Source organism: Saccopteryx leptura, chromosome 1 (genome assembly GCF_036850995.1).
Source record: "Saccopteryx leptura isolate mSacLep1 chromosome 1, mSacLep1_pri_phased_curated, whole genome shotgun sequence".
Classification (NCBI taxonomy): domain Eukaryota; kingdom Metazoa; phylum Chordata; class Mammalia; order Chiroptera; family Emballonuridae; genus Saccopteryx; species Saccopteryx leptura.
The window spans coordinates 376565759-376585987 of NC_089503.1; the positions used below are offsets into that span (position 1 = coordinate 376565759).

General features: G+C 51.9%; 1 protein-coding gene across 2 annotated transcripts in view; it reads right to left on the reverse strand.

Moving 5' to 3' along the window:
• RSPH9 (radial spoke head component 9) overlaps positions 1-17106 on the reverse strand; it is a 33305-nt gene extending 16199 nt beyond the window's left edge. The window contains exons 1-5 of one of the 2 annotated variants that reach the window (XM_066359321.1): positions 16859-17106; positions 13875-14040; positions 8231-8360; positions 7347-7493; positions 39-349 (exon numbers count right to left, since the gene is read on the reverse strand). In XM_066359321.1, coding sequence (XP_066215418.1) covers positions 189-349; positions 7347-7493; positions 8231-8360; positions 13875-14040; positions 16859-17085 — 831 coding nt within the window. In that variant the 5' untranslated portion in view covers positions 17086-17106 and the 3' untranslated portion in view covers positions 39-188. Of the gene's footprint in view, positions 1-38; positions 350-7346; positions 7494-8230; positions 8361-13874; positions 14041-16858 lie in introns of those variants that run through there. The other variant, XM_066359322.1, reaches the window with a different exon arrangement.
• Between the last annotated feature and the right edge of the window lie 3123 nt (positions 17107-20229).

The window sequence follows — 20229 nt, forward strand, 5'->3', positions numbered from 1 at the left end:
AGCTAGGCCTTGCTGCTCCCTGGGCCTCCTCAGCCGGGACACTGGGGTGAAGGCAGAAATGAGGGGATGTGGCTGGACAAGACAGACAGACCCAGTTCCCTGAAATGTATGAAAATTTTTAGACCCAGTTCCCTGAAATGCATGAAAATGTTTATGCTCTGCAGAAAAAGGCCCCAGGCTGGCCCCTTCTACAGCATGAAGGGCAAGTCCATGTTCTTCTCCCCGGTGCCCACGTAGACATGGCCGTAGTTCTTGGTCCAGGGAATGTGGTAGAAGGTGAGGCCGGGCCAGAGCAGGCTGCGCAGCACCACCAGGGAGTTGCCCCTCTCCATCTGGACGCTCCAGGACCCTGGGGAGGAAGCGAGGCCTGGGCTGTGGCGCGAGCGCTCTGCCCACCCGCTCCGGGGCAGCCCCCGGGCCAGGTTCCCCTGGGGAAAGGGGGAGACGGGGTCGTTACCCCAGCTCTTCACTCCTCCCGATTGCCTTGTCGCCATTTCAGTGTTCACTAAAACCACTTCCGAAGGGAAGGCAAAGGAAATGAAGAGAGGTGAAACTCAAACGAGTGCGTTTTGTTCCTGTCAGCGAGTCTAGTGAAAGGTTGAGTGGGGGAGGAAGCTGAGTCCACAGGCAGAGGGGAGTTGCAACCGGCTTGGGGAGACCGCAGCTCCCTGTCACCCTCTGTGAGGCACAGTCACTAGTGACCTTCAGTCCAAGTGCGGTTGGCCCCCACTCATTATTTTGCTCTCTCTTCCCCAGTCCCAGAAGCCTCTGCTCTGAGACAGATCAGACCTGACCAGGGGCTCTCACGCAAGTTTGGCCGTTTCGGGCCTCCTAGCTCAATAGCCCTTTCTGGCAGCTGGTGGACCGGGAGCCATCCTTGGTGGGAGGGGATTTGGGCTACAGCTAATGAGCCTTTGTCTATCCTGGGTCCTGCCCTGGATTTTGCTCCCCAGACAGGAGCAGCCAGGCCCAGGGCTGAGTTGTACAGCCATGAGGACTTGGCGGGAAGGACCTGATCCATTTCCAGAGCCAAGGGAGGGAGCCGCTGTGTGGGAGGAGGGAGCCTGGGAAAATCGCCTCTGGATACAGATCTGGAGCTTCTATTCCCCTGCGCACCAGGCCCCTCCCGGCCAGGCCGCAGTTCTGCTCCAGGCCCTGCCAGGAAGGCAAATGCTTTGAAGGTTTTGGTGCCGGACCAGCCAGTGATGCTCTGAGAGCTGTGCCGAGGCCTTCATCGGCTGCCAGCTCAGCCCCGCTGCTTGGCCCCTGCCGCCCGCTTCCCCCACAGGCCTCCTCCACCGTGGCCCACCCTGGTCACTCCACACCCAGCAGCCTCAGAGCTCAGTCCCCACCCACAGGGGCCACCCTGCAGCCGAGGGACCTGACCACCAGGAGCCCCTGGCCCTGTCGGCATTCAACCCTACTGAGGGCGCCGTCACCTGCCCAGATCAAGGCAGTGCTTTCCAGTGCACACAGGTCCACTGCCCCGCCTGCTCTGGGGGGCTGCTGGGAGCCCGCTGCGGTGGCTGCACCCAGTGCCACCGCCCGCACATGAGATGGAGCAGGAGCTACAGTGTGGGCTTGATCCACACCCCTAGGCTCACCCAGTGCTGGCCAGACAGCATCACGGAGTGTCCCTGGGTTACCAGTGGCTGGGGCACTGCCTAGGAAGGGGGTTGGGGTGCTTTCCTGGTCCGAGAAGGGGAGTGTTCCCCCAGCTCCTACAATTCTACTTCTGGGCCCCAGAAGTCTTTCATTCCCAGGCCTGTCCTCAGAGGCCTAAGGACTTAGCCTGTTGCTTTCCTAGTCTCTCATCCAGGAAACATGCCTGGGGTGATGAGAGCAGGGATGGCAGAACCACACATTCCCAGTGCCCTGTATTCAGCCTTTGGCAAGAGGCACAGACCCCAGGAAGGTACATCCCTAGCATCCCTTAGTCACCACCACCAGCTTTCAGTTCCCAGAGCACCATCTGGGAACAGTCCCTCCACTTCCTAGGAGCTCACAGTCACAGGGCCCCTTTGAACTGAGAAAGGTCAGGCTCTGCCTCACCCACAGGGAGGGCAGCTTGCAGCCCGCCTGGGCCAAATGCTGCCCTGCAAGGACGGACTCCTGCGGCCCCCAACCCAGACCACTCATCGGTTGCCAGTGACGCTCTCATCACTGCTGCCAGCATGTTGGCACACCCAGGGCAGGGGCTGGGTCCTGACCTTCCCTCACACCAGCCTGCCCACCTAGGTTTTGGCCACCTCTTTCCTCCAGTGGATGAGGCCCAGGCTTGTCAGCAGGGGCTGCCCCACTCCCACCCCCCGAGAGCAAGGAGAAACGGACACGGGTGCTAGAGAAATACAGTGACCCCTGGGGGGCAGGGGGAAGCAGGCCAAGCAGGCAGAGGGTGCTGGCTGGGGCCGAAGCAGCATGTGAGGGGCCAGCCAGCCAGCAACACTGCCACCCGCCCTCCCTTGCATTCCTGTCACACTCCTGTCCTCCTCTCCTTGTTCCTGGCTCAGCTGGTTGCCCAGGAAACACACAGACTCAACGTGCCAGGAGTCACGTAGTGTCTACCTGGGAAGCCAGGCACTTGCTGTCACCTTCACCCATTTTTCTTATTGCAACTGCTGGAAGGCCTGGGCCCAGCCGGCGACCAGTCTTCTCCTCCGCTAGGATTCCAGGAGAAGCAGCCTCCTGTGGCCCTGCGGTTACAGTGCACTGCCATCTCTCCCAGTCCCCCCAGACCTCCCCTCCTGCCCCCTGGCACCCACTCTCTTCTGCAAGCTCTGTGTTTTGAGGCTGGGGCGGGGAACAAGCTGGCAATCGGGAACAGGGCCCACTGCAGTCAGCAGGAAGCCCTCGCTGTCCAGAGCCCCGGGGCCTTGCCCACTGCTACTGCGGAAACCTCAGGCTAGGGTTTGCTTCTCTTAACTACACTATCCTGCCTCCAGGAAGAGAGGCAGCAGAGCTCTGAGATTCAGTTTGAGGGGGACAGTGGGCCAGGCTGGGGTCAGGGCTGTCCAGGGGCAGCAGATGGCTTAAACCCTCTCAGACCAGCATGACACAAATGGGTATGGGGTCCTCAGATCGGATACTCCCACCACACCAGGACCACAGGTATGGTCAAACCCTCTACGGGGGTCTATAGCAGAGCACAGAGGCAGAAGAGTACCATGTCTACTTAGTGGGTAAGGCCAGGTCCCTGGTCCAGAAGGCCGAGCACCTGTCAGCCAGGTCTCTAAGGGACTGGGTCGGAGCAACCACAGGCATACACCCCAAGAGAAGGCTGGTAAAGGGTACCATGTACCCCAACACTCCAATACTGCATCCCTGTCTTCACTGTCCCCCAGCCCTCCCCAGCCACCCCCTCCACAATTGAAAGGCTGCTTTCCAGGCAGGCAGGCCCCTTGCTGCCCTCTGCTGCCTGAACTGGTCATTGCAGCTGAGAGTTCACTTGCGAGGAGCCCCAGAGGCCCCAGGCCAGGCAGTTCCCCACAGTCCTGGAGAGGAGTCAGCTCCCTTGCGGAGTGGAGCAAGGAAAGGAGCCCTGCCCTCCACCCCTCATGCTTTGCTTCCCTCGCCGCTCTGCCTACCCCTCTCCGCTTCCCGGGACACAATGATTTCATTTGTGGGGCACCTTCTATTTTACAATTCCACTTACTCTGTTTCATTCGGTCTTCCCAAACCTCTGGAAGGCAAGGATGGTGACATCCCCTGTGCCTGGGGCATAATAGCTGCTCAGTGGCTATTTGCTAATGGAGTGAAAAGTTAAGGAGCACAGAATGGCAAAAGTGCTACCTAGAAACCTGGCCTCCTGACCTGGCTCTCCATCTGTCTCACCTGGCTGCAGCCCAAGCGCAGACAGCTCCTAGCTGTCTCCCTGAATCCACCATCCTCCGGGAGAGAGGTTCTGCCCCCAAAGCTACTCACTCCCAAAACTCAGACCCCAAGGCGTGGCAGGACAGCCCAGGAGAGCATTAATGGTTCCACACTGGCCCAGGGACAAGCTGCTGATCACCTGACCTACCACCATGGACAGGAGTCTCAGGGACAGGGCCACCCTATACTAAACCTGCTCACAGGTGACAAAGTACCCGCAAACAACTGCCTCAGACCCAGGAAGGAGATAATGATCTTACTTGGGTAGAAAACTTCAGACCCCGAAATTCCACCTGCCAAATTCGCCCGCCAGGTGGAGCGGGTGTCCCAGGGCCTCTTCCCCAGGATTCTGGCCCCAGAGCAGCCCAGCCCGTTCTGGCTGCCGTCTGTCAGGCAGGACAGCCTCCTAGCAGCTCCTGCTTTTGAACTGGCAGATAAGGAAGGGAGTCGGGGCTAAACCCGAGTGTCTGCTCTCCCCAGCCACACTTCACCCCTACAGCATGTCCCCCAAGTCAGCGTGAGGAAAGCCTGGGCCTCGCTTCCTGGAGGCGTTCTGCTAGTGGCTCTGGGAGGAAGGGAGCCAGCGGCCCAGAAGCTGGGAGATTTCCCAAGGTCAAGCCAAGAGCATCCCTCCCCTCCCCTCAGCCCCCCCCCCCCCAGGAGATGCCAGGGGCCCTCACATCCCAAGGCTGCTGCGCACTGAGGACAAAGCAACGGGTGGAGTGGACTGGGATATCAAACCATCAGCTGACCCTTCAGCCCTGAGGGCCACCATGAGGGCAGAATGTCCAGGGCCTCAGGCCACTGCTACTTGCCCACCTCCCAGGCCCAGATCCCGTACCTCCAGGGGCCTGATAATTCACCTGCCGACTGGACATATCAGGGTGGCCCCAGCAAACTTTAGGAAGACCCACAGTGCTCTATATCTTATCCTCTGCTGCAGGAGAGACAGCTGCCTCCCGTGTCTCCGTTACCCCCCAATGGCAGGGCAGATGGACTGATGGGGTTCCCGCAGGAAGACTTTGCTGGACCCCCACAGCCCACCCAGCCAGCTTTGGTCTTGGCTGCGAAGGTCCTAGCACGCTCCTTGTCCCTCCTACCGCACAGAGGGTGAGGCTACAAGGGTGGGAGGTGCTCTCGTGTTCGCCCCTAGTCTCCTAGCACTGTGGAGAAAGAGCCCCTTGCTCTGGTCTGGAGCATCGGCTGCAGGTGAGAGGCCAGAGAAGTCAGCACCGAGCAGGGCTTTCTGGCCTCACCTTGAATGGGGAGGTGGGGCTGCTGCCCCCAGATTCGGGGTATTAAGAGGACTTTTCTCCCCCCTTCCTTCAGCCCTTGGTACAGGGTCCCACCATCACAACATTCCTGCTCCCTTTATCAACCCCCCAGGGAAGTGTGGCTGGGAGCACGGAGCTGGAAGAGATAACTGGAGTCTGGAAAGTGTGGCTCATGGTGAGAAGTGTCCCAACGCTGAAAAACCTGTATCTCCCCCAGAGGTCTAGCAGCCCCTTTCCATGCTTAGGGAACCTTGTCTTGAGCGCCCCCATGTGGACAAATTCAGAGTAGTCATTTCTTGCTGGCAGCCCTTAGCCACGTGGGACCCACTGCCTGGCCCCTGGGGCACTGCAGTAGCCCTGAGAAGGCCTCCAGGTCCCTGGCTTGCCCCTTCTCTGTCCATCCATGCACCACTACCTTATTATCACAGACCTGTTCACAAGCCACCAGAAGGCCTCCTACCCTTGGCCCTGTAGGCTCTCCCAGGCCTGCCCAACTCACCTCTTAAGACTTTTGCCACTAAAAATATATCAGTAATAAGTATTAATTTTTTCTTTTGTATTTTTCTAAAGTTGGAAACGGGGAGGCAGTCAGACAGACTCCCGCATGCGCCCGACCAGGATCCACCCGGCATGCCCACCAGGAGGCGATGCTCTGCCCATCTGGGGTGCTGCTCTGTTGCAACCAGAGCCATTCTAGCTCCTGAGGCAGAGGCCATGGAGCCATCCTCAGCGCCCGCGCCAACTTTGCTCCAATGGAGCCTTGGCTGCGGGAGGGGAAGAGAGAGAGAGGAAGGAGAGGGGGAAGAGTGGAGAAGCAGATGGGTGCCTCTCCTGTGTGCCCTGGCCAGGAATCAAACCCGGGACTCCTGCATGCCAGGCCGATGCTCTACCACTGAGGCAACCGGCCAGGGCAGTATTAATTTTTATATGAGGTCTTACTATGTGTTATTCATGGTTAGAAGCATCTTATATATGTGTTAACTCTTAATTCTCATAACAACCCAACAAGGTTGAAAATATCATTATTTCCCTTTTAGAAATGAAGAAATTGAGACACAAGGCAATTGAGGGACTTGCCCAAGGTTGCACAACTAGAAAGGGGCAGACTCAGGATTCCAGCCAGGCTAACCCCAGAGCCCTCTCCTTTAACCACGAGGGCTGTCCTGCCCCCACCCTGAGCTCCAGCCCCACTGGGCAGCTGATTGCCCCTCAGAAGTGTTTCTTCCAGCGGCCCTGCAACCCCCATTGTCCACTTAAAGGGAAACACCATCCACCTGACACCACAGTTAACGCCAGAGCTCTGGAGCCTAATGCTCTATCACTTGCTGTTCCCTTGGGTTTAACTCTGTGCCTCTGTTTCTCCATCCATAAAATGAGGATAATAACTGTACCTACTTATTGAGTATGAATATAAAGATGAGATAAGGCATGGAAGGGGCTGAGCACAGTGCCTACCACACAACACACAGTGTCACTGCTTTTATGAGTAGTGACCATTATCATTCCGATGGCCATCATCAACAGCAGGTCCCTCAGCTCTCAGGAACACCAAAGGTGGGAAGAGAGAGAGGCCAGGGCGCTGAGCCAGTGCCCGATTGCCCGGGCCTGGCACCTGTCCGGAGGGGCAGCCTCCAAGCAAGGGCATCTTCCCAGACCACGTTCCCTGTCTCGGGGAGACTCAGGGGCAGGAAACGGGGGCGCTGAGACACCCACACACAGGAGCGGGTGCCCGGGCCGGCGGGGCCCTGAAGCGCAGGCAGGCCTCTGAAGCTGTACATTTCAAGATTTAAAAGTCCCACAGACAGCAGGAAGCAAATGTGCAAAACTCATTTCTTTAGCACATGCTTTGCTATTCGGTCAGGCGGTACCCACTGACTGAGCACCAGCTATGTGCCAAGCACCGGATCTAACCCCAGCCAAACAGCTGAGATGGATGTATGCCTCCTTTGAAGATTGATAGGAAAATCAAGAGACACTCGGAGACCTCCTTTCAGTGGAAGCACATTTACACGTATTTGTCCGCAAACATTTACCGACTGTCGACTGTGAATGGAACCTTGTACTGGACCCTGAGGTCTACCCTCTGAACTGTCACTTCCCACCCAGGCCTCTGGGTCCACTCTCAGAGGAGAATGGCAGGTGCATGGCCCACAGCTCTGGCCTGGGAGCAGATCCAACGTCCTCGAAATAATAGGCTAGTACCTTTGGGGATGTCATGCTCCAAGGAGTCCAGGAAGTCCAGGGAGGGGTCCAGGTCGGCCTTCTCAAGCAAGGTCTTGTTCTTCAGCTCCACAGGCTCCCTGAAGTGGAAGTAGGAGCTGAGCTTCTTGGCTTCAGACAAGGAGAGTCCTAAAACGAGGTAGCAGGTAGGAAGGGGGGAGAGGTGCCCACAGCTCAGCTTGCTTTCTCTATGCATGGGGACCCCGAGGAGGGGCTCACAAAAGCCTCAGTCCACTACTGATGGAGAACTTAAGGAAGAAAAGGCAATAGTAATAGTATCCACTCAGCCCATATATATATATATATATATATATATATATATATATATATATATATATATTTTTTTTTTTTTTTTTTTTTTTTTTTTTTTTTTACATAAAGGAGAGAGAGAGAAGGGGAGCAGAGGAGCAGGAAGCTATCAACCTGTACTAGTTGCTTCTCATATGTGCTTTGACTGGGCAAGCCCAGGGTTTTGAACCAGCAACCCTGGCATTCCAGGTCGATGCTCTATCCACTGCGCCACCACAGGTCAGGCTCAGCCCAGATGTGACCCAGACTCTGCAATGAGGAGAGTCCAAGGAGGATGAAAGTGAGAAAAGGCAGGGAGGCCAGACCCATACAAGGCCATGAGACCCAGGTGGAAAACGCTCTTCCACCCTCAGGCAGAAAAGAGTCAGGGTCCAGTGACTGCGTAACCCATGCCAACCGCCAGTGCCAGGTCGTTGGACACATCCTCCCCACTGATGGAGTCACAGCTGCTCCTCCTCTGAGCAAGTGGGCAAGTTCGCCCAGACTCCCAAACATATGTCTGACTATGCTTGGAAAGAGATGCCCTCCTGCCCATGAGAGGGCCCCAGAGAACTCACCTTCAAAGGTCCGATTGACATGGATGGGCCCGAAGGGGGTCTTAAAGAGGGCACCTCGGGGGACAATAGATACAGCCTTGTCTATCTGGTCAATTACGGACACCAAGCGGGTCTCTTCCTTGATCCGGACCTGAAGAGACAGGAGACAAGCCTTCCTGCAAGGGAACTGTGCCCACTCACCCCTGGTGGAGGGCCCTCTGCAACACCATCTGACCTGGGTCACGCAGGGTGGAAGACAGGCCCATGGAAAATCACACCAAGTGAGTTCTCCCTTTCCTCCTATCAAGATTTTCTTTCTTGCCTGACCAGGCGGTGGCGCAGTGGATAGAGCATCAGACTGGGATGCGGAGGACCCAGGTTCGAGACCCCGAGGTCGCTAGCTTGAGTGCAGGCTCATCTGGTTTGAGCAAAAGCTCACCAGCTTGGACCCAAGGTCGCTGGCCCGAGCAAGGGGTTACTCGGTCTGCTGAAGGCCCGCGGTCAAGGCACATATGAGAAAGCAATCAGTGAACAACTAAGGTGTCACAATGAAAAACTGATGATTGATGCTTCTCATCTCTCTCCATTCCTGTCTGTCTGTCCCTATCTATCTCTCTCTCTCTCTGACTTTTTCTCTCTGTCTCTGTAAAAAATAAAAATAAAAATAAAATAATAAAATAAAAAAAATAAAGATTTTCTTTCTTGGCCCTAGCCAGTTGGCTCAGCAGCAGACCGTCAGCCAGGCGTGTGGATATCCCAAGTTTGATTCTTGGTCAGGGCACACAGGAGAAGCAACCATCCCTCTCCCCTTTTCTCTCTCTATTTTTGTCTCTCTCTTCTCCTCCTGCAGCCATGGCTCGATTCTAGAAAGTTGGTCCTGGGCACTGAGGATGGCTCCATGGCTTTGCCTCAGGGGCTAAAAGAGCTCGGTTGCTGAGCAACGGAGCAGTGGCCCCAGATGGGCAGAGCATCACCCCATAGGGGGCTTTCCAAGTAGATCCCAGTCGGGGCGCATGTGTGAATCTGTCTTTCTGCCTCCCTGCTGCTAAGTAAAAGAAAAAATAATAAGAATAAAAAAAGATTTTCTTTCTTTTTCAAATTACTAATACATACTGGTGGTGCAGTATTTAAAACTACAAAAAAAAAAAGCCCTGGCTGGGTAGCTCAATTGGTTCGAGTGTCATCCTGATACACCAAGGTTGGGGTTTGATCCCCGGTCAGGACACACACAGGAATCAAGCAATGAATGCATAAAGAAGTAGAACAAATCGATGTTTCTCTCTCTCTTCCTTCCTCTCTCTCTCTCCCCCTAAAATCAACCAATGCAAAATAAATAACCTGACCAGTAGTGGCACATTGAGGTCCCAGGCTTAAAATCCTGAGGTCACCAGCTTGAGTGCAGGCTCATTAACATAATCCCATGGTCGATGGCTTGAGCCCAAAGGTCACTGGCTTGAACAAGGGGTCACTGGCTTAGCTTGAGCCTCCCAGTCAAGGCAAGTATGAAAAGCAATCAATGAACAACTAGTGATACAATTATGAGTTGATGCGTCTCATCTCTCTCCCTTCTTGTCTTCTCTCTCTCTCTCTCTCTCTCTCTCTCAAATAAATAAATAAATAAACAATAAAATAAAACTAAAAAAAAAAATAGCAGTCTCTCTTACCCCATCCCTTGTCGCCCCCATTGCCCTCACCAGGGGCAACCACAGCTAATGGTTTTTTATGTCCCCTTCCAGAAACATAACCACCCAATCATCAGATTCACATGTTGCTTATTTTGCCTTTTGAAAATATAAAAGCAATCATGCTCACTGTAAACTATGCATATGTTTGGGTAATCTATGCATGTATTTGGGTTATATTTTATAGTATACCCCTAAGAGAATTAAAACCATTTATAATCCTGTCTCCTAAAGATATCACTGATACCATCTTTATTATATGCGGCTTAAGTGTCTGTTTGTCGCCGATAGTTTATTGGTTGCTTGCGTAACTGTACTAGCCAATGGGGTGAAGTTGCCACGGCATTCAAATAGTCCCGCCTTCTGGCATGCCACCTCACAAATTGAGGTTAAAGATTGGAGCAATTATTATGCTGTTAAGAAATCTTAACACCAGAAGGGATCTTTGCAATGGTACAAGACTAGAGGTTCTCCAATTAAAAAATAATGTCGTAATAGCTAAGTCTTTGACTGACTCCTCTAAACGTGAAATACATGTCATTCCAAGAATTGATTTGGCTCCATCTCAAACAGGGTTGCCATTTCAATTGAGACGTAGACAATTTCCTGTAAAACTTGCCTTTGCTATGACCATCAATAAGTCTCAGGGCCAAACACTTAAGCGTGTTGGCATTTTTTTACCTGAGCCTGCATTTGGACACAGTCAACTTTATGTTGCCTGTTCAAGAGTTCGTGAAAGAACGGACGTAAAATTAAAAATAATTGATAGTCCTCTGCAAGGCGAGCTTAAAAATGATGGAAAGATCTACACAAGAAATGTTGTGTACAAAGAGATCTTTGACATGTGAATTAACATTTTATTATTTAAATCACCTTTATTTATTGAGCTAGCGGTGGCTCTTAAGAAATGTACTGCCAGTGGTTTCCTTCATTGCACTCGACTTTAAGCAATTAAGCAAGTAGAAAGGGGAAACCCCGTGGGGCAGTAAGCAAAGGGGTGTCCTCGCCACCTGCCCTGGGTAATTCAGTTTGAATTAGCAGACACCTTTGCACAAATCATTTTAATTACAATTTATAATATCTAGAACAGCGGTCATTTCGTATGACCGCTGGGCTTTCTAGTATTAGTATACTTGCTCCTATCCATTTTTCTTTTTTCTCTTTTTTTAAATTTATTTATTGGTTTGAGAGAGAGAGAGAGAAACACTGATTTGTTGTTCCACTTATTTATGCACCCACCAGCTGATTCTTATATGTGTCCTGACCAGGGATCAAACCCACAACCTTGGCATATCAGGACAATGCTCTAACCAACTGCTACCTGGCCAGGGCTATTGTTTTTTCTTTTTCTTTTTCTTTTTTTTTCTTTTTTTTTTGGTATTTTTCTGAAGCTGGAAACGGGGAGGCAGTCAGACTCCCGCATGCGCCCTACCGGAATCCACCCGGCATGCCCACCAGGGGGCGATGCTCTGCCCCTCCAGGGTGTCACTCTGTTGAGACCAGAGCCACTCTAGCGCCTTAGGCAGAGGCCACAGAGCCATCCCCAGCGCCCCGGCCATCTTTGCTCCAATGGAGCCTTGGCAGCGGGAGGGGATGAGAGAGACAGAGAGGAAGGAGAGGGAGAGGGGTGGAGAAGCAGATGAGCACTTATCCTGTGTGCCCTGTTCGGGAATCAAACCCAGGACTTCCGCACACCAGGCCGACGCTCTACCACTGAGCCAAACGGCCAGGGACGGCTATTGTTTTTTCTATGCATATACTTAAAGCATAATTAGAGTCATAGTTTATATAGTTTTATATCCAATTTTTTTCACATCCTACTCTTTGACTTAACATTATTTCCCAAGCATTATCCCATATTATAACTTTTTTTTTTTTCATTTTTCTGAAGCTGGAATCAGGGAGAGACAGTCAGACAGACTCCCGCATGCGCCCGACCGGGATCCACCCGGCACGCCCACCAGGGGCGACGCTCTGCCCACCAGGGGGCGATGCTCTGCCCATCCTGGGCGTCGCCATGTCACGACCAGAGCCACTCTAGCGCCTGAAGCTGAGGCCACAGAGCCATCCCCAGCGCCCGGGCCATCCCTGCTCCAATGGAGCCCTGGCTGCGGGAGGGGAAGAGAGAGACAGAGAGGAAAGCGCGGCGGAGGGGTGGAGAAGCGAATGGGCGCTTCTCCTATGTGCCCTGGCCAGGAATCGAACCCGGGTCCTCCGCACGCTAGGCCAACGCTCTACCGCTGAGCCAACCGGCCAGGGCCCATATTATAACATTTTTATGCAGATGAAATTTGGTTATAATCAATACCAAAGACAACCCTGAGCAAGAGGATTTCATCGAGATGTCGGGGAAAACAGCACTGACAGGGAGAACGTGCCCCCCAGGCACTCAACCACCTGTTTCCCATGTTATCGACTGGAATTACTTACAAAGAGGAAGATGAAAACTAATATTTAATAAGTGTCTAGGCCAAGGGCTTTAAATATGTCACCCCATTTAATCTGCACAAGCCTGAGAAGTAAATATAATTATCCCAATTTTACAGAGAATAAAACAGAAAGGAAGTTAAGGCTGTCAGGTGGGAGGGGCTGGGTGTTGCAGGCATCAGAGACTCGAACCAAGACTTGGGCGTCACCCGGGTTCAAGTGCGGAGGCTGCATTTTGAATTCTGGGTTTGTCTAGTTTCAACACTTGGGCTCCTTACTTTTTGACCTAGGTTTCCATTTCTAGGAATTGGTCGTTCAGATAGACTGCATGCACAGGGAATGATGTAATAAAGGTCACTCACTGTGGCACTGTTTGTCAGAGCTACACCTTGGAAACCTACACTTCTGTGAAAAAGACACTGGCTACATTATGGAGCATTCACACAACGGTAAAGAGCAGGAGGTTCCTGAAGGTACTGATGTAGAGATCTCCAAAATGTACCACTCGGTAAAATATGCAAGGTGCAGAATTGTGTGCACCTTGCTGCCATTTGTGTTTGTTTGTTTTTGGCAGAGAGAGAAGAGGACAGACAGACAGGAGAAAGATGAGAAGCATCAATTCTTTGTTGCAGCACCTTAGTTGTTCATTGATTGCTTTCTCATATGTGCCTTGATGGGGGGGGGGGGAGTAGAGCAGAGTGAGTGACCCCTTGCTCAAGCTAGTGACACTGGGCTTCAAGCCAGAGACCTTTGGGCTCAAGCCAGGAACCATGGGGTCATGCTATGATCCCACACTCAAGTCAGTGACCCCTCACTCAAGCTGGTGAGCCTGAACTCAAGCCGAATGAGCCCATGCTCAAGCCAGCGACCTCCGGGTTTTGAACGTAGGTCCTCAGAATCCCAGTCCAATGCTCTATCCACTGAGCCACCACCTGGTCAGGATATTCGGGTTTGTTTTGTTTTTAAGATAACAAGACAATAAGTAGAGGTAAGGTATTTGTTTGGGTTTGTATTTGCATAAAATGTCTCTGGAAATAGAGCTTCTCACACTTAAATGTGGGCTTGAACCCCCTGGGAATGTGCTAAAATGCAGGTCCCGATGTGTCCCCACCCCCATGCTCTGCATTTTTAACTCCCAAGCTTAGTGATGCTTCTGACCCAGGCTGCACTTTGAGTAGCAAGATTTAGATACACACCAAAGCAGTGACATTACTGTCCCCCAGAAAAGGGCCTGGGTGACTGGAGGACAGGGATGGGAGGAACACTTTACTATATTCCTTTTATACCTTTGAATTTTGAACCATGTGGATGTATTATTTAGGAAAACAAAAATCGATACAAAAATATAACCTGTGCCCATGCCCTTCCCCCAGAGCTTAGCACCGAGCCCTTCTTCCCTGCCCCGACCCCAGAGCCAGGCTCCGTAAGAACCGCCCCCACTCCCCACCGGGTCGCTCAGGAGCCATGTGTCATGTTGTTGTCCGTGTTTCTCTCGGGCTGGGTTTGGGATGGCCCAGGCCCTCTTCCTTCAAGTGCCCCTCCTCCTCGTCACTCACCACAACTTCTTCTTCAAAGACTTTGTCCCCCTCCTTCACCTTCTGCGGCTCCGTGTGCTCATACTCATGGGAGGGGTCCCCCATGAAGCGGCCCTTCACCACAGCCGTCTGCACCACCATCTCCTCCGTGGCGGGGGGCAAGAGGCTCCACTCCATGCAGTTCAGGCTGCCGACAACATCCGCATCACCCCCTGGTTTTCACCCACCCCCACCTCGGGCTTCCTGCCGCCACCCTTGGGGGGGGCGAGGCCGGACACTGCTGGGAGTCACACCTTTCCCTTCAGAAGCCCTAAGTGTCTAGGGAGCACCCCACCCCATATGTGATGTATATTCCATTTTATTTTTTTAAAAGGTCACAAAGTATGCATGCCAAAATTCCAAGAGCTTATTTCTAGATATCTAGACTGTAAGATGCCGGATATGTTCTGGAAGCTGAATTTTCCTCAACTGCAGGTGCCTCTGCTTTGGCGGGCCCCTAATTCATGCTCTGTCTGCCCTCTTCCCTCATTTCTCAGGAAAGCCGGGTCCAGGAACCTCGCCTCCTTTGAGGTCCCCAGGAGCAGCCCAGTCCCTTCTTCCTCACTTCCCCCCAGGAGAGGACCGCCTCCCTCTCTTCTCCAATCCACTCAGGGTCTGTGTCCCCAGCCTGTTCTCGCTCATCTTTCCTTTCTTCACTCTGCTGCCTCCTTCTCAACAGAAGAGCTTCTCAGCTTTCTGAAACAACAGCCCTCAAGTCCGTGCCCCTCTACAAAATGCCTCTTTCCTGTCCCTCCCTCCTCTGCCCCAACACTGAACAATAACTCAGAACAGTTTGCCCGGTGGGAGCCCTCCCCCTCCCTCACTTCCACTCTGCCCAATGCACCATGATTTCTGCCCCCAGCACCCCAAGAAACTGCTTTGGAGAAGGCCATCCCATGGATGAGCTAAGACTACAAATGCATTTCCATTTCTACTTATTTTGGTATTCCCTTCTCCTTCCCTCCTCCAGTGCCTTAAGTATTTCTAGGGATCTGTTCTCACCCCTTTTCTCTCTGTAGTCGCAGCCAGCTGACTCACAGGGCCCCAGCTACTACTTAGTATCCGGAATCCAACCAACCACCTCTCACAACCTCATTGCTTCCCGTTAGGCCAAGCCACCATCTACTCTTGCCTGGATGCTGCAGTTGCCTCCTAACCAGTCTCTCCTCTTCCATACTCACTCCCACCTCAGTCCAGTCCCCAGCCAACTGTTAAAACCTAAGCTAGATCATGCTTCTGTGCAGAACCTTCAGTGACCTCGCATTGAGCCAAGTCCTTACAATGCCCCATAGGCCCTGCATGATTGTCTCCAGCCCCTTACCTCTCTGACCTCCTGTCCTACAATGCCCCCTCCCTCACTCCTCTTTAGTCACACTACCCTATATAAGGTGTTACAAACACACTAAGCATGAACTTGCCTCAGGGCCTTTGCACTTGTCTGAAATACTTTTCCCTCAAATAAACACATAGCTTACTCAGTTGCTTCAGGTCTCTTCTCAAATGTTGCCATATCAGAGGCCATCCCTGACCACCTTATTTAAAATAGTACCCCATCCTGCCCTGGCCAGATAGCTCTGTTGGTTAGAGCGTCGTCTGGAAGTGCAGAGGTTGCTGGTTCAATTCCCAGTCAGGGAACATACAGGAACAGATCTATGTTCCTGCCTCTCTCTCTCCCTCCCCCCATCTTCTCTCCCTCTCTTTCTAAAAATACCAAATAAATAAATAAATAGTACCCCATCCTGTATTCTCTATCCCCCTTACCACTCAGCACCACCTGACATGCAATATATGTGTGCGCTTACCTATTGTCTGTCTTCCCTCCCCCTCCACATGCACTATAATGTACATTTTATGAAGACAAGGACTTTGTCTCACTTCCCACTGAATTCCTGGTGCCTAGATTCATGTCTGGTACATAGTAAGTGCTGAAGAAATAAAAACTCATAGGATAAAATGAAACCCGTCTCAAATCTCTAGTTTCAGTTCAAATTTTTCTTCTGACTCCAGATCTGTACTTTATGCCTCCAGGCACCTCACACCAAATTTACTGGGTCTTCCCTCCTTTTTTTTTTTTTTTTTGTATTTTTCTGAAGAAGCAGGGAGGCAGAGAAACGAACTCCCGCATGCGCTCAACGGGGATTTACCCAGCATGCCCACAAGGGGGTGATGTTCAGCCCCTCTAGGGCATTGCTCCCTTGCAGCTGGAGCCATTCTAGCACCTGAGGCAGAGGCCATGGAGCCATCCTCAACGCCTGGGCCAACTTTGCTCCAATGGAGCCTTGGCTGCAGGAGGGGAAGAGAGAGATAGAAAGAAAGGAGAAGGGGAAGGGTGGAGAAGCAGATGGGTGCTTCTCCTGTGTGCCCTGGCCGGGAATCGAACCCACGACTTCCACACGTCGGGCCAACGCTCTACCGCTGAGCCAACCGACCAGGGGTCTTCCCTCCTTGAATTCATCTGGCTTCTTGAATTCTCTCCCAATGGTGGCACCAGCATATAATCAGCTGTAAAATTGTAAGAAGTCAACCTTGACCTCTTCTTTACCTCCCTCCATTAAGTCACAAATCCTGACAGTTCTACCACTTAAATCTTTCAAACTCATCCCTTCCCCTCAATTCCTTCTACTCCAGGTCTCCATTATTCAGGAACTGCCACCTTGTTACACCTCTATCCCTTGCCCAGACTCTATTCTGAATCTACCAGCCTCTAAGTTTCTCTTGCAACCCTTTGCTCAACGGAGAGAAGCGTCCTGCCATAGCCCCACCCATTGAGACCTTACCCACCTACTTCCCCGCCCCTTTGGGCTCCACTTGGTTCTCAGGTCCCCGGCCCTGCCCCTCGGGCCCTTCCCCATTTCCTCCTCCTCAAATCCAGCCTCCACTTCCTACCACCGCCCACTCCTCCAAGGCCCCAGTGGCCCTCCCTTCAGTATCTCCCTGTGGCCTCCGCCTCCCGGCGCCGCCTCCACCTGTACAATGTCTTGCGCGGTGCAAGGTGGTCCTCACTCAGACCCTGCGCGATGTAGTAATCGGCGACGAGGCCGAGGATGCGGCCCCAGAAGAGCACGCGACTGTAGCGGTAATCGCGTTTAACCAGCAAAAGGGAGGTGAGCAGCGAGGCCCGACGGTCCGGGCTGAGACCCAGCCCACTACCGGATGCCAGCTCCAGGGATAGCAGGAGGCTCTCCGCGTCCATCTCACCAGCCGCTCGGCTCAACGCCCGCCTGGTTGCTAGGATAAGCAGTCTCCATGGAGACCCGAAGCTCCGCCCTTCCCTCAAGCAGGAAGTAGGATTTCACCCACCGGTGGACCTGCCCCTTCCGGGGCCTCTGGCCTCCCCTAATGGCCTTGGAGCCTTTTCTAAAAGCCTGGACATACTTTAGCTCCATTCCTCTTCCTTTCCCAAGTTGGTGACAGTAAGCGTTCAGTTGTCACGGTATCGGCGGTTCCCCTTAAATAGTCTCCGGTGTGAAGTTTGCTATCTCAACCCACCCGAATTCGTAGATATTCTTGCCTTTCCTGAGTCCTTCCACGTCGTCTACGTTTATTGAGTCCTCACTGTATATGCAATGGGGGCTCAGGAAGAAAAACAGCACAAGTGACACTAGCTGTATTATTTCACTTCAGTCATGAAGTGAAATAATATTCTCTTGGCCTCAGAATGATTTGTGAAGAAAATAATTTAAGATACTCTTGGTGCTAGAAGTTCCGGCATCTAACACAATCCCCACCAAACACAGGTCTTACATGATAATAGGGTCCGTCCACTCCATTCTCTTCAATATTCGGATGTCTCTTTCTTTATCCCTTCCATAGTACTATTCCACCTAAGTGGCAACAGGGATGGAGGCCATGGGGCAAGGCATAGGGCCACTCCTTGGAAAAACGGGGTGTGAAGAGGGGTACAAAAGAGTGACATTCACAGACTACACTTTCCCATCAACTACCACCTACTTACCTACCCAGGACCCCACAACAGTTGCTTTTATGCCCAAACAGTAGCCAACAGATCGAAAGGACAGAACTCCACTGGGCTAAAGACTGGCTACGTCTTCACATCCACCTGTGGAGGCCCCAGCCAAAGTCAGACAGATAAAGAGGCGCCACAGCAAGCTGGTTTCAGGGAAGGCGGTGGGATTTATTGTCAGTATGAACTGATCTTTTAATTCTGCATTCCTTTGGAGAGGATTCATGAAGTCAAAATGTCCTGGGCCCCAATGCCAAGCCAAGAGAATTACTCAGATAATTACTTTGTTTTGCTTGTCTAGATAGTGTTAATGAAACCTTTTGAAATAAGTGTTTGAGGGGGCTGACATGGGTTAATGCAGTGGTTTTCAACTCTTTCACACTTGGGGACTGGTGAAAATAGAATTATTTCAGGGACTACTAAGGCAGAAATCACCCTGAGCATAAGCGAATTCACCTAAGATCATGAGGCTTATCCTTCATACAGCATTAGGCTGGTTAACTCTTTTGCAGACTGGCACAAAATTTCAGGAGGCCAGTCCACAGACCAGCAGTTTAAAAACACTGGTTAAGCCTGACCAAGTGGTGGAGCAGTGGATAGAGCATCAGACTGGGATGCAGAGGACCCAGGTTTGAAACCCCAAGGTTGCTGGCTTGAGTGCAGGCTCATCTGGTTTGAGCAAGTCTCACCAGCTTGAGCCCAAGGTCACTGGCTTGAGCAAGGGGTCACTGGGTATGCTCTAGCCCCCAGGTCAAGGCACATATGAGAAAGCAATCAATGAACAACTAAGGTGCCGCAACGAAGAATTGATGCTTCTCATCTTTCTCCCTTCCCATCTGTCCCTATCTGTCCCTCTCTCTGTCTCTGTCACCAAAAAAAACCCCAAAACACTGGTTAATGTGTCTTCCATCTCAAAACAATTTGTAACTCCGTGTTCCCAACTCTCCCTCCCATTACTCAAACCCCTCACTCAGTCTGTCTCTTCCCAAGTGGGAGATATGGCTGTTTCTCTTCTGTAAGGTAATATCATCAGGCAGAGAAACAGCCAAAACTCTAGCTAATGGAAGATGTTTCATCAAGTGGTACCAGCACTGAAAATAACCCAAACCTTCTGTTTTCATTCATTCCATATTTACTCAGCACCTATTAATGTCAGGTCCCATGTGGAGAAACACAATATGAAGCCAGAGAGGGGAATCCTGCAGTTTCCAATACTACCACCTTTGGCAGGGCGAATCCTGTTAATTATTTCACAGTAAAACGACACAGGATGCACAGCAGTGTAGCCCTCGGCGTCTAGTGCCAGGTAGGCTAGGTGAACCCAGGGTTCCCCTGTCAGGCGAGTTATTTAACTCCCTCCCAAGCCTCATCTATAACATGGGGACAATATAAAAAATAATAAAATGGGGACAATATTACAAACTTTGCAAGGTTTTTAGATTAAATCTATGTAAAGTACCTAATGGTATTAAATATAAACTTAACAAAACATAAAATATTCTTCATAAAAAAATTTTTTTTTTTAAATCTTTGTTTCTTTTTATTTATTTATTTATTTTTTAGAGAGGAGAGGGAGAGACAGAGAGAGAGAGGAGAGACAGAGAGAGAAGGGGGGAGGAGCTGGAAGCATCAACTCCCATATGTGCCTTGACCAGGCAAGCCCAGGGTTTTTTGAACTGGCGACCTCAGCATTTCCAGGTTGATGCCCTATCCACTGCGCCACCACAGGTCAGGCCATAAAAAATTTTAAAAAGGTGCTGGGACGTGACTCAGTGGCTAGAGCATTGGCCCAGTATATGGACGTCCCAGTGACCATCTGCTTCTCCACCCCTCCCTCTCTCCCTTCTCTCCCTCTTTCCCTCGTGCAGCCTGTGGTTCCATTGTAGAGCATAGTCCAGGGTGCTGAGGATAGATCTGCTGGAGCACATCAGCCTCAAGGGCTAAAAATAGCTCAGTATTGGAGCATTGGCTCCAAATGGGGTTGCCAGGTGAATCCGGTCAGGGGCGCATGTAGGAGTCTATCTCACTATCTCCCCCTCTCACCTAAAAAAAAACAAACAAAATATAGTATAGGCCCTGGTTGGCCAGCTCAGCAGTAGAGCATCAGCCCGGCATGTGGATGTCCTGGGTTCGATTCCCAGCTAGGGCACACAGGAGAAGAGTCCATCTGCTTCTCTACCCTTCTTCCTCTCCTTTCTCTCTCTCTCTCTCTTCCCCTCCCGCAACCAAGGCTCCACTGGAGCAAAAGTTGGCCTGAGCGCTGAGGATGGCTCCATGGCCTCCGCGGATGCGCTAGAATGGCTCCAGCTGCAACTGAACAAGGCCCCATATGGGCAGAGCATCGTCCCCTGGTGGGCGTGCAGGGTGGATCCC